Below are 17,988 nucleotides of genomic sequence, written 5' to 3'. Positions count from 1 at the left end.
GTGTACAAGCCCCTTGTCCTATAAAGGCTATGTCCCCCATGAGCAGTGAGCGATTGAGCTAAAGAGGATTTCTTGACTTGACAGGAGAACAATAAATACGGCACTTCACACAGAGGCACCCACTTGAAGAAGAATAAAGAAGACAAAGGACATACGTATGGGAATGATGCTTAAGGATATATAATACAATCCTTATGGATTTTAGTCAAAAACAAAAAAACTAGGGCATAAGAAAAGGATAGAGAGAATAATAGAGGGAGGGAGGGAGAGAGAGAGAGAGAGAAATTGAGAGATAAATAGAGAGAGAAATTCATGCTTTTAATAATTCACAATACAGCCTCAAACTCCCAGCCTGACATTTACAGCTATGTGACGAGGGCTTAATACATCCATCTTCTGCTCAATGGGGCTTTTTAATACCCCGCTAAACACTCATACTCTACTGTAGGCCTGAGGACACAACATTCGTAGCTGGGATGGAAATACCAAACCCCTTGACACCTCCCAGGTAATGGCATTTTCATAGAAAACACTTACGTTTTAAAGGGAGGCCTGGGAATGAGAACGACTGAGAATGTCTTGCCAATGCACAATCGCTTTGTGTGATTCATAGTATAGTCTTCAAAGCATTAGAAACAACACAACATGTGTTTGTAATCAGTGGTGTAGTGGAGGATAAACGCAAGTAAATGCAGTTTATGCACCTTTTTTATATTTAACCTTTATTTAACTAGGCAAGTCAGTTAAGAACAAACTCTTATTTACAATGACAGCCTACCCCGGCCAAACCCAGACGACGCTGGGACGATTGTGCGCCGCCTTATGGGACTCCCAATCATGGCCGGATGTGATACAGCCTGGATTCGAACCAGGGACTGTAGTGACGCCTCTTGCACTGAGATGGAGTGCCTTAGACCACTGCGCCACTCAGGAGCCCTTCTGGATTTTGCGTGACGGTTGAAAGTATATAGTGTGTTACTTTATTCACTGCAAACAGTGAGTTTACCTACCTATTTTTTAACAACTACATCACTGTTTGTAATGTAGATAAACAAAGAGGGTGAAGATAATTTGAGCTGATGATTATCACAAAGGTCATTTTCCAAGTTACACGTAATAAACACTTTATATATGCTGTGTGTAATAGTGGCTATAATGTCAATGAAATGCCAATAACGAAATCCCCCTTTGCATGGCTATCAGTAGCGTCAGATTTAGCCAGACATAACATTGTCTTAACATGACTTAAGCATGTAAACAGATAATTGTGGGTTACTACCCTTTATTCTACCAACAAAGAGTTGGGAGTCCGAAGGCCTGCGGGCTCTATGACATGATACACACATCTACTTAGCACAGAGCACCAGCCTGAAACGGCAAGAGCAGTTGCTATGGAGATGCCGAGGTCCAACAGAACATCTCGTTTATTAGAGAGATCAATAGTCTTTTAGTGCTGTCATGAGGAGAATTTCAACCATGTGAACACAGTCCACAAAGAGAGCTCTGCAGTGCACACCCATCTTCGTAGATAAATAGGCTGGTATAGTTTGCTGCAGAGAAGTGCACACATTGTCTATGGGGGCACACATACAGTGCATTCGGAAAGTATTCAGACCCCTTGACTTTTTCCACATTTTTTAAGTTACGGCCCTCTTCTGAAATGGAGTAAATATTTTTATCCCTCATCAATCTAAACACAATACCCCATAATGACAAGGCAAAACAGGTTTTTAGAAATGTTTGCAAATTTATAATAAATAAAAACATTAAACTATCACATTTACATAAGTATTCAGACCCTTTACTGCTTTGTTGAAGCACCTTTGGCAGCGATTACAGCATCGAGTCTTCTTGGGTTTGACGCTACAAGCTTGGCAGACCTGTATTTGGGGAGTTTATCCCATTCTTCTCTGCAGATCCTATCAAGCTCAGGTTGGATGGGGAGCGTCGCTGCACAGCTATTTACAGGTCTCTCCAGAGGTGTTCGATCGGTTTCAAGTCCGGGCTCTGGCTGTGCCACTCAAGGACATTCAGAGAATTGTCCCGAAGCCACTCCTGCGTTGTCTTGGCTGTGTGCTTAGGGTCGTTGTCCTGCTGGAAGGTGAACCTTCGCCCCAGTTTGAGTTCCTGTGCACTCTGGAGCAGGTTTTCATCAAGGATCTCTCTGAACTTTGCTCTGTTCATCATTCCGTCAATCCTGACTAGTATCCCTGTCACCACCATGCTTCAACGTAGGGATGGGCCAAGTTTCCTCCAAACGTGATGCTTGGCATTTAGGTTAGAGTTCTTGGTTTCATCAGACCAGAGAATCTTGTTTCTCATGACCTGAGAGTCCTTTAGGTGCCTTTTGGAAAACTTAAAGCGGGCTGTCATGTGCTTTTTTTTTTTTTTTTTTACAGAGGATTGACCTCTGATTGATTTCATGATTTCCATTTGAGCACGCTTACATACTCGCACTAATGCACACACACACAAACATGCATGTAGAATGTATGAGTGTACAATATTGATTCACTGACAACTACACTTACCGATGAGTTCTTTGTTTCTGACGTCTAAGGCCATGTTTCTTAAAGCTGTGGCCACGGCACACACCACCCTGTCGTTGTCGATCCTCAGGAGCTCCACTAGGATGGGCAGACCCTTCTCTTTCCTCACTGCCGCACGGATATACACAGACCACTGGAGAGGAGAGTAGAAAGAGAAGACAGTCACACTTCATCATATAAAACACACATCATTCTGCTCTATATATGGGACAACAACAGGAGTAGTCTACTCCCCCAACACTGCCCAATATAGCATTTCTCCAGTAGTAGCTCATGCTTTCTTAATGTTGCAGTGAGCTAAGAGCAACCAATGTCTAAGGCAAGTTCATTTTGACAGTTTGACAATGACAGTGTGACTAGAAAATGGCTGCCACTGGAGCAGCTCTGAGGAGGGAGACCATAGCTTACTGTACTGTGCTGTACCTTCCAGCTGCCTGCAGCCAAGTTCTGCAGAGCCCCGGCTGCCCCCTCCAGGGTGTCTGGGTTGGAGCACTCAGACAAGAGTGTGAGGTAGGGCTTGACGATGGTGGGGTGCCACAGCATCTGAATGCCTTTAGGAGGGTCAGCTGAGTCCGGGAAGGGCCCAACACCATCCCACTGGGTGACACAGAATGGTGGAATATTACTACTTATCAATACTACAGGCATAAGATGTGGCATCAAACTTTTTGACAACGCCACTTAGTTACAGTGCCACTAAAAATTACTTAAAGGGTGACTGCACTACCTGATTTGGCCTTGTTTTAGATTTGGTTGATTAAGAAATGCTAGTGGCCAAGACCTGAATTCAAACGTGAGATGGTTTCGGGGTGTGGTTTGATGTGGGTGTCTCGTGTGTGTGTGTGTGTGTGTGTGTGTGTGTGTGTGTGTGTGTGTGTGTGTGTGTGTGTGTGTGTGTGTGTGTGTGTGTGTGTGTGTGTGTGTGTGTGTGTGTGTGTGTGTGTTCGCAGGTGTAAAGAGTTAGCCAAATTATTTAGCCAATTAGCTTCAGCCGGCTGGTGTGCGACTGCAGCAAAATTGGTTTGACTTTGGATAGCCTTTCTCCGGGGTTTGTTAGGGACTGTCAATAAATTACACAATGTAAATGAGATAATATTTTCATGTTGCACACCTTTTAGTTCCCATTAAATGCTTTTAATATTTGTATATTCATTTCTACAATTTATAGTTTGGTTTGAGGTTTTCAAGTCATTGTACTTTGTGTAATTTACCGATGTTCCCCAACTGGACCCATAGGGATAACCAAAGTCAGCCCACATTTAACACAGGCATTATGATCGGGTCGTGTGTAGCTGCACACCGAAATGTATGATCACTTGTGTGCTGCCAGCTGTCGGCTGGGCAGGATGTGGGCAGGATTAAAACAAACCAAACCTTAATTTACGTTGTGATGCAGTCACGACCACAAGTCTAACAAAAGTCTGTTTTGGACGAGACTGACTTTATGACCAAAATTATCCTATTTACACTTTGTAGTCATTTCCACAGTAGAATAAACATTTCTGACTCATATCGATGCCACATAGGCTGTTTTCTAAATGAGAAGTTGGTTTTTAGGTGCAGTTGTCTTTAATTATCAAAGAACAATGAAAAGTGAGTCACGCACTGCTTTCTGAATTATTTACTTACAAGATAAACATGATTTAAGAATGAGCATCCAGCAACATAACATCCATGGGGCATATCTCACATACTAAATCATCCACACCGAACCAACTGCATGAGCATCTAATGTATGCCAGATTAGATTATTTGTACCGACATTTCAATCCCACTGAATAGCATAATCCAACTCAGTTAGATAATAATCAAACCTTGACTTTGCCAGTTTATTTTCCCAGCCTTGACAGCAGAAACCAGAAGAAACCAGAAGACCCTCTTTCAGAACTAAACCCAGTAAATGTGTAATTATCCATGAGATGTAGACCCCCCTCCCTAGCCGGGCTTCCAGCACCACTGCTGTAACATGCTGGCTAATTGCTAACAGCTGCAGTGGAGAGGAACCCACCTGATCATGGGCCTTCTTTTTCTTTTTCTTCTTCCCCCAGCAACCAGAGCTCTCGGCATCCTTGCCGTTGGCATCGCCACAAAGCAATCCGTCAAGCTCGTCTGTGCCTATCTGCTGTCCCTGAGATGTCTCTGCCGCTAGTCGATACGAGAGGTTCCTCAAAATGCACACACAGTTTTCAATGGTCTGCAAGGACAAAAGAGGGAGATGACGAAAGATAGAGGGAGGGAGGGGGGGAAAGGAGAGAGGAAGAGAGAGAGAGACAAAAAAAGAGAGAGAGAGGGAGAGAGAAAGAAAGAGAGAGAGATCAAGAGATGAGAGCAGTATTTTCATTTGAGGCGTGCCGTGAGATGTATGCATGTCGGCCATGTAGTGATAAATACAGTTAAGACGGTTAATATCCTCCAATGGAAGTGGACAGGATGCTGTAAGGATGCTATAAACTGGGGCAAATGCATAAGTCAAATATCTGTCTGTTGCTGTTTGCTTTCGAATAGACAGCACAAGCAATGCAATAGGCCATGGCACCATTGCTTAATTTATGTTGACACTTTTACTTAATGACATCTTACAGAATGCCTACAGCTAAACAAAGCAGATGGCAACCCTTCAATAATACAATTAACAGTGCAAGAATTAAAGAATAGCTCTGTAACTAGTATTTAAAGGCGACCAGTATGTAAAGACGATTGGTACATTAATTGACCAGTCTGTAAATTCGTAAATGTGATTGGTATAGTAAAGTCAAGTGCATCTGTTCCTAATGTATGACTAACTCATTGTACTGGTTAGATTGCTGTGCTGGATCCAGGCCAGAGCAGTACAGTAGTGCTAATCCCATTGTAGTGATCATTGAGGCAGAAAATAATGTAGTGGGGTGACTTTGGTCTTGTAAAGGATTTTCAGTGGGATTAGAGCTGACCAGATCTCCTTCAAACTGGTTGGCAGAAAGTAGTCCAGACGTAACAAAGGCCCTCGGAAACCAAACAAAATAGGGAGAGTGTACGTAGTGGTACAATCAGAGGAGCTTTACGGTACCATAACCTACTGTATCTCTCTGTAGCAGAGAGGGCAGATATGGAAGGTATTTTATTAGGGAAGAACAGTTAGTCATTGTTATTGCTTGACATCGGGATAATGTAGTATGTGCGTTGCACTGCTCGAGGTTATCATGTACTGTACGTACGGGGTACCCTGTCCCTTTTTTTCTCAGATTCCCAAGGTATTTTACAAGGCATAAACAGGTGACCTTGAACCACACAGAATCTGACAGTGTGTCAATTTCTCCATGCCTGACCTGTGATTGAATCCGTCCAATAGTTGAACATTGACTAGTACGTATAAAGGATATAATCTCAACATAATATACACAGGCGCTGTTTGTATTATCCTAAATAATACATTTCAAATCATTAACTCCATAGACTCTGAGGAATTCATTCGCAGGAAATTGGACATCTGGTATTGGCTTTTGGGAAAGGACCAGTGTAATCAGAGCTGGTGATGATCTTCGCTAGCCAGACTGCACAGTAGATTCTCCCCATCTCTCTACGCTGTGCACCAGCAAGGACAGGAGAGGTGTTAAGCAACTAAATCCTGGTAAAGAAGGTCATTTACAGGGGATGAGGAGGTGGAGAGAGTCAGGGAGGCAACCATCAAGACACACCGATCCAGGCGCACAACGTGTTTTTCTAGTTTTATTTGACTCCTATAGCAGTCAATACAAACTGAAACCCATTAACATACAACATTTTAATCGATAAGAGAAACAAAATACAACAATACGAGTAAAAAAAAAATGTAAATCAATAATGTCCTGTGGTCTTAAAGTGACTCATTATTCAATGAGCAGAAATATGGGATTGGTGACCTCATGTACCATTCGGTTCTAGACTTTAGCATAGTCAGATTGTTTAGGCTGCGTGATACTGTGATTTTGTCAGGGGGTAGCCAGTCTCTGAAATGAGAGTTTAGGAGGCTGACAGTGAAGTCAGAGCTGTCTGTCATTCATGAAGCCGGGGTAGGGACAGGGTCTGAAGTGCCTCAGTATAACTGGAGTATCCTCCGAAGATGGTGAGGCATGCGCTCTGCTGAATACGCTCCAGGTCATCAGACTGGTCCTGGGTCAGTGAGCTGTGCCAAGCAGAAATGGCATACTCCAGGGTGGGACATATGTAGCTGGTGTAAATGCTAACCAGGTCTTAGTACGACACATGGAACCTTTTAAGGCGGCAAAGAGAAAAATAATTCTGTTGCTCTTGGTTACCATTGTAGCAACCTGCTCACTCCATTGTAAGTCCTTCTGTACCATTAACCCTAAAGTCTTCACACTATCACACACTTTGAGATCCTGGCCCTCATTCCAGAGAGGGCATGGGACAGGTGGATTTCTTGTGAAGGTCACTGATAGGATTTTGCACTTGGCAAGGTTCAGTGATATTCTGCTTGCATGTACCCATGTGTCGAAGTTGTTCAGGGGCTGTGCTGTGCTGATGTTTCCTGTTGTACACGTGTGGACCAGATTTAGATCGTCCACATATTTCCACCTATTGTCGAAATCACGGGCTGCACTGTCTGTGACCAGAAGGAAGATGAGAGGGCCCTGAAGAGTTCCTTGAGGAACACCTGCCAGTCTGAGAGGCTGTCTTGGTAGCGTACCTGTTGTTTGTGGCCGGTCACAAAACTGCAGAGCCATGGTGTGAGGGCAGGTCTGACACCCAGTTGGATTAGTCATTAAATGGTGATGGTGTGTACGATTTTGTCAAAGGCCTTGGAGAAGTCAGTTGTGATGAGGGTGGTTATGGTGGATAGGATGTCTGATTGCTTATACACTTATAAACAGTCCAGGAAGCTAACAAGTGTGTGGATAGATTATATTTCTGGTCTGCTTCCAAACTGTCTGGGGTCTATGCTGGGCGTTATGTCTTCGTTTCATCTAGGTGTCACCGAAGCTCTCAGAAACTTTTGATAGTTGTGGTGTGTGTGTGTAAGTGAGTGTGCGTGTTTTGTATTGATGGGCCACCTCTGTCTGTCATTCCCTCAGCGTCATGTTAAAAGGGTATTCTTTATGGGAGGAGATGAAAGGAAACACAAAGTCAAACCTTGCTATCGATCTCGCTGCTGCCCAAGGCGGTCTGGATCACGTAGAGCAGAGCGTCAGTGAGGCCCTCGCACTCCCTCATCCTCCTACGAGCCTCCTCCCCCGCCGAGCTCACATTCCTGCAACAACAGACACATTTCTCTTCAGCAATGTATCCCTGTTATATTGTACTGTAGCTACAGGTATTTCAGTTTAATTCCAGGCCTAAAGTTATACATCTTTACTTACTGTTGTCATAATTGCTCAAAATCAAAATCGGTCTTTCAGATGGGATGTTAAAACGGGTGTCCTGACTCTCTGTGGTCACTAAAGAGGCCATTGCACTTTTCGTAAGAGTAGAGGTATTAACTCCATTGTCCTGGTTAAATTCCCAATCTGCCCCTCATACCATCATGGCCACCTAATCATCCCCAGCTCCCAATTGGCTCATTTATCCCATCTCCTCCCCCCTGTAACTTCCCAAGGTCGCTGCTGTAAAAGAGAATATGTTCTCAGTCAACCTACCTGGTAAAATAAGGATACATAAACATGAATAAATGAATGAATGTAGGCTATAGCTAAATGGTGTTAACGATAGTATAGTTTGACTCCATGACAAGACTGGCCCATCAGCCCCATTTCAGCCCATACTACCTATATAGTGTCCGGCTTTTGACAAGGGAATAGGGTGCCATTTGGGACACAGTCTCTGTCCTAAAGAGCTCCTCTCCGCTGCCCTTTAAATGTCAGGTCACTAAGAGTCTGTAATGATGCAGACAGCCTTGTCTTATAGGAGGCCTCTAGATGGACACCATGGCCATTATCTAAGGGTGCCTGCTGGTGGAGTTTGGGGCCAAAAGACAGGGAGATTATTGATGGCCTGTTTGTGACCCCGTCAGCACCTCCAGCACTTTGTAATGGGCCTGATGAACAAAGCCGGCCATTGATCAATCTAATCTATGTGTATCTGTTCTGTTCTGTTTCTTTCTTTTCTTCCAGTGATCAGTGAGTTGACCATAGAGGGGAGAGACAGGGTCTAGGAGGTGAGACACGGGGTCCTTTATCAGGTCGTTCCAACACATACAGCAATCACTGTCCTCTGACCCCCCCCCAGGGTAGACCAGACGCAACAGATGACCCCAGAGATGAAAGGAAATTATACAAAAAAGGGAACATAGGTTTGTTGACTCTTTCGTGAGCATGGGTGTGAAAGATAGAGATGGTGAGTATGTTATCTTGCTGATCAGTCAGAGCCATGGTCCTATTGGCAGACTTTTCCCCATTACACAGCAGTTGATGCCTGGCAAAGAGGCATCCTGTGGAGAATGAAAGTCAACTAGTGTGTTGCATTGCTCCCTGTCAGCCATGGTGATTCTGTTCTGCCAGAGTAAGTGTCACATGATGAGGGACAAATGTGTGATGAGGCGGCAGGTGGCAAGGCATCTTGGTCCCGCACATTAAACATTCAATCAAAGCCCCTGTTCTGTTCTGTTCTGTTCCTTAACGACCCATGAAACAGATGAATTAGTCTGCTCAGCTCAGGGATTTACTGTAAAGTCAGCCATCCCTCATCACAGGCAGACATTAAGACTCAGCACATTTCACTTACAGCGGGATTCCTCCCACTTCACGCTGCTGCACTGCTGATTGGTTGTGCTGCAGAGGACTACCTGTCTGGGTGCCAATGGGAATGGAACATGTCCCCACAAAGCCCGACCTCCCTTTCATTAATCACTTCCTGCTTTGAGAAGGTAATGTGTGCATATTAAAATAGACCCCAAGCCTTTGTTTTCTTTCCATCAACTATTAGCAGGTAATACCACAACAGAGAAGCGGTGACATATTGCACAGAGAGGGTAATGCACTGTAGCTAAAATGAATAACCCCAGAATGAGCAGACAGGCAATGTATTAGCTAAGATCTCATTATTCTCCTTCACAGACGCTTCTCCTGCTGGTATGCAGGGGACGAGGTCCCAGATATCAAGAGTTGAAACACTTGACACACAGCCAATTGTCTTCCGATGCCAGCGTTATAACCAGAAAGCCCTTTGACAATATTCCAGAACTATAGAATGCTTTAATGCAGAGCAGGCATCTTTAAGCCTCAAAGAGAGCTGACATGGCGTTTTCACACAACATCCCTCATAATGTGGGTAATTATAAACATGATACATGGGTTCACATAATCAGTCTGACACTTGTGGCATTCATTGTCTGTGATAAAACTTCCTTGATCAATAACCCTCATTTGTCAAGTCAATATTCACAATGAGAACAAAGCTTCCAAAGTATTCATGTGTGAAAGAGCAATGTGTTACATACTGCATTACCAACACAAAGGAACAAGCCAGGGATCGACAAAGCAGGAAGATATTGACCTGGTAGAAGCCGACTGCTCTCAGTAAAATCTACCCAGAGAAGAAGAGTTCAAGTTCCCAGAAGAGACCTTACCACCCATTGCATGTAAACTCAAGAGTTAACATACGCTGTCATGACTTGTGAACTTTAACCTCTGACCCTGCCACTGTGCTATCGCTCCTTCTTTGCTTTGGGGTCTATGATGGGTAACTGTAAAGGACTTAGTGACAACTGCTGATGTAAAAAGCTAGCAAATACATTTGATTGATTGACCCGAGGGTCTAGTAAGAGTACTGACCTGAGGCAGCCAGTGGCATTGCGGAGCACCTGGGAGGAGTGCAAGTGCAGCTTGCGGTCCTCCTGATGGGGCGAGGTGTCCCAGCCCGAGTGGGGGATGATGACAGCGTTGGTCAGCACGGCCAGAGCATCCTGGATAATGGGCATCTTCAGGGCATCACACGACGACAGGTTCCACAGCACACCTGAACACAGAACATCAGATAGGATAAGATGTTGACGAACAGTGATTTAACGTGGGAGAATGGTCAGGAGGTATATTGCGCACATGAGAGTGGAAACTGTGCTGAATCGTACAGACTTCGTGAAGAAAAAAAGTTAAATATACCTCCTCTGAAATTGAAATAAGGATAATGTGTGACAACATTTTTCGAAACACTGAAAAGATACGGTAAGATTCTATAAATGTTTAATTACTTGTCATGCATATGTTCACAAAAGAGCATATTGCAGCCCCTAGTTTTGATTTAGTGAGAGGCCATCGTGATTGTGCAATAAACTGGTCACCTAGGGCTTCATAGATTTGGATAATTTTTTCTGTAATTTCATGTGCAACCAGCCAACCTACCAATTACATTCCAAGCCAGCGGCTTTGGCACAGACTGTATGCGTAACCTACACAGAGACAGGGAGGAAGCTCTCTCTCTGCAGCTGGGCTCTCCTCTCTCCTCTTTAACCACACTGACTACGACTTCAGTCTTCCTCCTCAATCTCGGGTGCTTTGCTGAACACTGAACAGAGGCACTACTGTCCACAGAGAGTATCTCACATCCCAGTTTACATATGACTTCAACTGAACCTGAATTACAGCAGCTGTATGATGATACCAAAATAACATTCCTCATAATACACTGAACAAAAATATAAACGCAACATGCAACAATTTCAAAATGTTACGGAGTTACAGTTCATATAAGGAAATCAGTCAATTGAAAGACATTCATTATTCCCTAATCTATGGATTTCACATGACTGGGAATACAGATATGCATATGTTGGTCACAGATACGGGGTGTGGATCAGAAAATCAGTCCGTATCTGGTGTGACCACTATTTGCCTCATGCAGCGCGACATATATTCTTCACTTAGAGTTGATCAGGCTGTTGATTGTGGCCTGTAGAATGTTGTCCCACTCCTCTTCAATGGCTGTGCGAAGTTGCTGGATAATGGCAGTAACTGGAACACGCTGTCATACACTTCAATCCAGAGCATCCCAAACATGCTCAATGGGTGACATGTCTGGTGAGTACACAGGCCATGGAAGAACTGGAACATTTTCAGCTTCCAGGAATTGTGTCCAGATCCTTGTGACATGGGACGTGTATTATCGTGCTGAAACATGAGGTGATGGCGACGGATGAATGGCATGACAATGGGTCTCAGGATTTCATCACAGTATCTCTGTGCATTGAAATTGTCATAAATAATATGCAATTGTGTTCATTGTCCGTAGCTTATGCCTGCTTATTCCATAACCTCACCGCCACCATGGGTCACTCGGTTCAAAACGTTGATATTGCTGATGTCACCCACATGACGCCATACACATTGTCTGCAATCTGCCCGGTACAGTTGAAACCGGGATTCATCCGTGAAGAGCACACTTCCCCAGCGTGCCAGTGGCCATCAAAGGTGAGCATTTGACCAGTTGTTTTCGACGTCAAACTGCAGTCAAGTCAAAACCCTGGTCAGGATGACGAGCATGCAGATGAGCTTCCCTGAGACGATTTCTGACAGTTTGTGCAGAACATCTTGGGTTGTGCAAACCCACAGTTTCATCAGCTGTCTAGGTGGCTGGCGTCAAACAATCCTGTAGGTGAAAAAGCTGGATGTGAAGGTCCTGGGCTGGAATGGTTACATGTGGTCTGCGGTTGTGAGGCCAGTTGGACGTACTGACAAATTCTCTAAAACAACACCGGAAGAGGCTTATGGTAGAGAAATTAACATTCCATTTTCTGGCAACAGCTCTGGAGAGCATTCCTGCAGTTAGCATGCCAATTGCACGCTCCCTTAAAACTTGAGACATCTGTGGCATTGTGTTATATGACAAAACTGCACATTTTAGAGTGGATTTTTATTGTCCCCGGCACAAAGTGTAATGATCAGCTTCTTTATATGACACACCTGTCAAGTGGATTAATTATCTAGGCAAAGGAAAAATGCTCACTAACAGGATATAAACTATTTTGTGAACAAAATTTGAGAGAAATAGGCTTTTAGTGGGTATGGAACATTTTATTTCAGCTCATGAAAAATAGGACAGTTGCGTTTATATTTTTGTTAAGTATAATAAAAAGACAACCGAGTCATGTGTCACTATAAATTGCTTTCAATAGGATGTGGTCGGAACATTGTGACTCTGCCATGGATGGTGTTAAGGGGTGAGCAGCCGCTGTCAGCCAAAGGTCGAGATACACACACAGCACAAGAGCTGGCCAATTATCTATAAGAGGAGAGAGGAAGGGGGAGGAGGAGGAGGAAGAGGAGAGGGTCCTTCACTCCACAACACTCCATACCACTGTGATTTGTTGAGAAGGCTCACACACACACACACACACACACACACACACACACACACACACACACACACACACACACACACACACACACACACACACACACACACACACACACACACACACAGATTGTAATGACCTTGACAGCTGGCCCAACACATTATAATTCTTGTTGACCTTCACCGTGTCATGTCCCTCCCAGGACACTGTAGCATTTATGATTGCAATTACCAGTGATGAGGCAGACAGTCACTCTTCACCCGTTCCTCTCACAACAACAATGTAATTACATAGATCTACTTTCGTCTTATCAGTTATGTTGGGATGTTGTCCTTGTGGTCTGCTCTGCATCTAAATAACTAGCTGCGTTGCTCATAATTAGTGGAGACAGTAATCTTACAGAGAGCATCACTTTACCGCGCTCGGGGCGGCGCACAACATTTCTGTGTTTTCAAAAATGAAAGGGCTGCTGCCTAGAGTGGCGGCAGGCTCGGCGCATAATAACTACCTATAACATATTTTTTTTATTTCGCCTGACAGATGAAAGAGGTTAATTGCCTCAGCCTTACATCATCGGGGAGGAAATGCGGTGCGGGGGGTGCTAGGTGGGGAGCGAGAGCATCATTACATGGGGAGAAAGTGGGCCGTCTGCAGAACTGGACCAAAATTAACTCTACAGGGGGCCGTGGAAGGTGAGGGCACTGTGCAGGTTGTCAAGGTGACGGAAATGGAATTTGAGGAAGGAGCCTGTTGTTTTTATGTGGTTCAGGTGAGGCAGCCACCGTGTCGTGAGCCCGCAGTCAAGTGGCAAAGGACTGATTCAGTGCAGATGACGTTCTAATTAAATCAGCCACTCTATAGTGAGCCACCAGGGTACCAAATGTACACGGAGTGTACAGAGCATCCCCGTATGTCTATGAATTGTTGTCTGTAGATGGCTGTACATTTCTACATTTCAATCTCATCCAACTACTCTACTTTTCAATTAATTTACTCCAAGAACTAGAGAAGGACAACTTGATTAACCATAATCCAGCACGACCACATCTCATCCACCCCTCCACTAAACTAGACTAATTGCGTCCTGGCTGTGTAAGTGCAGCAACATGGGTCCCTGATGTCACTTGGAGTCCAGGACACAATCCACATCTCTAATCTCAGGAGACAAGAAAGCTGCCATTTAAAAGAGCTTTATTCCCGCTAAATAATCATCTTTAGCTCCCAAGGGGGGTGGTTGCTAGAGCAGCAGAGAAAACAACAACCTGGCTTGGCTTCCTGTGATGTCATAAACCGCCGCTACCGCTTCCCTAAGTAGGGTGCCTCCTGGCAGTCGGTGGCACCGGGAAGGCTGGGAGATGGAGAGAAATGGGTAAATAGTCCCGTTAATCCCTGCCCAGTCACAGGGAGGGGAGAGGAGGCGCAGGCGGTCACTGTGACTCTGATTTAAACAGCCAGAAGAGAAGAAGTGAAGAGGCAGAATTCCTCTGGGCCGGGAAGGTTTTCTGATGCCTGATTCATTTGTGACAGGAGGGACTCTGTGTTCCGTGCGTTGAACTGCTTTCTCATTTATATGGTAATCTCCTTTAAGACAGCACCAGCACAAACCGTTTATTTCCAACGCATTTCCAGGCTCAGAATCCTCTCTACAGTAAAAAATAAAATAATAAAATAATGCCCTCTATAAACATGACTAGGGGATTTAACCTCTCACTTGTTATTGACTAAGTACATTTAGGCAATGTTTCAATTAGAACAGCGCTCCTTTAATAGATAATAGCACCATGCAAGTATTACATTATATTGTATTTAATAAAATATAGGAATTTTCTACCCAGTAAGTCATTTGCGGATATTAGTTTTAACCACTGCTTAACCACCACTAAGGATGTTGATGTGAAAAGTCCCTTTGTGATTCTTCACCACTATAGCCTTCAGTAGTTGTTAGTTATCCATCTCCCAGTACCAATGTCCTGTTAAATTCAGCTTGTGTATAAACTCTAGATATAAGCATCCAGGTAAAATGCTTAATAACTTTCTATAAGCAGGTATGAGCCTTTATAATGTCATATAGCAAGGCTATGTTATGTCTCTCTTTGTAAAAACGTAGCACCAAACTCTGTTCACCTGTAAGCAGCTCCCTGATCTCCACATCGGTGGTCTTCCTCAGCAGGCGGACCAGGGCTGGGATCCCGCCACAGTTCTTCAGGGCGATCTTGTTGTCATCGTTGGCCTTTCCGTACACCAGGTTTCTCAGAGCACCACAGGCACTGCGGTGCACGTCGGTCATCCTGTGATCCAGCAGATCCACCAGCAGCTGGATTCCTCCCTGCCTTCGGATCTGGTGAGAGGAACAGGGAGAGGAGAGAAAAGGAGGACGTTAGTGGATCATAACGAATCGATCAAGACTAGATCAAAATGAATAGACAGACAAAGAACAGTACAAACATGCATGCAATAGTGTAGCTAGCTACTGTTCTATACAGTTCAATTTTACAAACTGTCTGCCACAGAAGTCATCTGTAGTTTTCAGTATTGACAACAATATCCCTGGAGGCATCCCTATGAATCCTGTTCTTTATTTCACTCAGGTACCTTTCCTCTATAAATCAACTAGAGCCAGATCAGACAGTTCCTTCCTCCCTCATTACTCTAGAGCAGGGGTCCTCAAATCCTACCCTACGAGGTCCGGAGCCTGCTGGTTTTCTGTTCTACCTAATAATGAATTGCACTCATCTGGTGTCCCAGGTCTAAATCAGTCCCTGATTAGAGGGGAACAATGAAAAGACGCAGTGGAAGTGGCTTCGAGGTCCAGAGCTGAGCTTGAGGGCTCTAGAGTCACGTGGCTGCATATTAGTGCCGAACGATTATATAAAAAATATTTATGTTTTATTATTTACATTAAATGCGCTATGCATTATGTGGGTTGAATGCTGTAACAACATAGAATAAAACAAATAAATAAAAGTCCCATGATGGTAGTGACTGCCTATTACTGCTTATCACTTATTAATCATAATTTATTCACATTACTTTACTTTAATAAAATGTTATACATTTGTTTATTTGATTACTTTATTATTTAATTCCAAATCATCATCTCATCTCTATAGAGCTGCTTCCTATGCTGTCTGACAAAATCACTATTTTCTTCAAAGTAAATAAGGCATACTTTTATGAATGTTTAATACCAACCATCAATCTCTTAGATCATGTATTTTCAGGTAGAGATACTTTGCGAAGCAACAGCTGCTCTCTATATTACCTCACGATCGCGCATTCTTCTATCTTCCGTAGCACGCGTAAAAGAAACACACACCGGACAAGTAGATACGCAATGGATCATGGTCATTGTAGTTCATTAATATGTTTTCTGCGCTAAACTATGTAGAATATTGGCCTGTTGGAAACTACAACTAACTCCCAACTACATAGCAAAGTTTAGACTGGATTGATTTATCTCAAAGAAAAACTGCAATGTGTGCATTGAGCTCACAGAAAAAAAAAGAACTAAATGGAATTCAAATAATTCAACCAATGTCGGTCAGTTGTTTAAAGATGAAAAATGGTTCATCTGCACACAGACAGACAGGCCAAGGAAACACTGTCACAGAGCGACAGAGGACAGAGTGACATATTGACAGAGTGACAGAGGAAGTGAGATAAGACGACCAGGTAGAGTGTCACAAACATACGTACAGACGTGTGCGTACGCACGCACACCAGGGGAGTTGTGCCAACAGTCAGCAGATGTGCTGCTAGGCCCAACAGAATGGATCAGCACTGCTGCTCTTGCTGTCCATCTCAACTCCAATTAAACACAGAGGAGAAAAACCATTACAAATCAGAGCCTGTTTATCTGGGTGCTCTGTTGGCAAAGGTGATAGACACTGGCTCACAAGATTGCAGGCTACATACAGTGCATGCTGCATATTCCCTTCTGTTTATGAAGACACTGACTTACTATACAAATGTCCCTCCTTCATCTCCATTGCTCTACTGTTACTAAAATAGAGTGCCCATTAAATAGTAATTTCCTTCACACAGCCTTCTGCTCCAAAAATAACCAAGATACTGCTAGGCGAGACAAGGTACCATGATGACACACACAGCTACAGTGCATCGCCTCGCAGTACTATAAATACACGACATGACCAGAAGTATGTGGACACCTGCTTGTCGAAAGTCTCATTCCAAAATCATGGGCATTAATATGGAGTTGTCCCCCTTTTGCTGCTAATACTAGATGTGGGAACATCGCTCTGGGGACTTGCTTCCATTCCATTCGTAATCCTGCGAATTGTGGGTTGTGTTCATTAGTTTCAGAGAGAGCATTAGTGAGGTCGGGCACTGATGTTTGGCGGTTAGGCCTGGCTCGCAGTCGGCGTTCCAATTCATCCCGAAGGTGTTCAATGGGGTTGAGGTCAGGGCTCTGTGCAGGCCAGTCAAATTCTCCCACACCAATCTCGACAAACCATTTTTGTATGGACCTCGTGCAAAAGGGCATTGTCATGCTGAAACAGGATAGGGCCTTCCCCAAAGTGTTGCCACAAAGTTGAAAGCACAGAATCGTCTAGAATGACATTGTATGCTGTGCGTTAAGATTTCCCTTCACTGGAACTAAGTGGCCTAGCCCGAACCATGAAAAACAGCCCCAGACAATTATTCCTCCTCCACCAAACTTTACAGTTGGCACTATGCATTGGGGCAGGTAGCGTTCTCCTGGCTTCCACCAAACCTAGATTCGTCCGTCGGACTGCCAAATGGTGAAGCATGATTCATCACACCAGAGAACGCGTTTCCACTGCTCTAGAGTCCAATGGCGGCGAGTTTCACACCACTCCAGCCAACGCTTGGCATTGCGCATGGTGATCTTAGGCTTAGGCTCCCGATGAATAGTTCTTGTGCTGACGTTGCTTCCAGAGGCAGTTTGGAACTCAGTAGTGAGTGTTGCAACCCAGGATAAACCATTTTTACACGTTACACGCTACAGCACTCGGCGGTCCACAACTGACTGAGCCGTTCTTGCTCCTAGAAGTTTCCACTTCACAATAACAGCATTTACAGTTGACCTGGGCAGCACTAGCAGGGAAGAAATTTGACGAACTGACTTGTTGGAAAGGTGGCATCCTATGACGGGGCCATGTTGAAAGTCACTGAGCGCTTCAGTAAGGCCATTCT

The 17,988-nt window shown here is 44.1% G+C and overlaps 1 protein-coding gene across 2 annotated transcripts in view; it reads right to left on the bottom strand.

Annotated features, from left to right (window-relative positions):
- LOC112226895 (catenin delta-2) overlaps nucleotides 1-17,988 on the bottom strand; it is a 103,392-nt gene that overhangs the window by 10,214 nt on the left and 75,190 nt on the right. For both annotated transcript variants that reach the window (XM_024391549.1, XM_024391550.2), the window contains 6 exons: nucleotides 14,935-15,148; nucleotides 10,295-10,478; nucleotides 7,659-7,776; nucleotides 4,558-4,743; nucleotides 2,958-3,146; nucleotides 2,532-2,682 (listed from right to left, as the gene is read on the bottom strand). In XM_024391549.1, coding sequence (XP_024247317.1) covers nucleotides 2,532-2,682; nucleotides 2,958-3,146; nucleotides 4,558-4,743; nucleotides 7,659-7,776; nucleotides 10,295-10,478; nucleotides 14,935-15,148 — 1,042 coding nt within the window. The remainder of the gene's footprint in view (nucleotides 1-2,531; nucleotides 2,683-2,957; nucleotides 3,147-4,557; nucleotides 4,744-7,658; nucleotides 7,777-10,294; nucleotides 10,479-14,934; nucleotides 15,149-17,988) is intronic.

Source organism: Oncorhynchus tshawytscha, linkage group LG28, assembly GCF_018296145.1.
Source record: "Oncorhynchus tshawytscha isolate Ot180627B linkage group LG28, Otsh_v2.0, whole genome shotgun sequence".
Lineage (NCBI taxonomy): Eukaryota > Metazoa > Chordata > Actinopteri > Salmoniformes > Salmonidae > Oncorhynchus > Oncorhynchus tshawytscha.
Note: the sequence above shows the minus strand (reverse complement) of the source record. Positions and strands in the feature narration are given on the sequence as shown.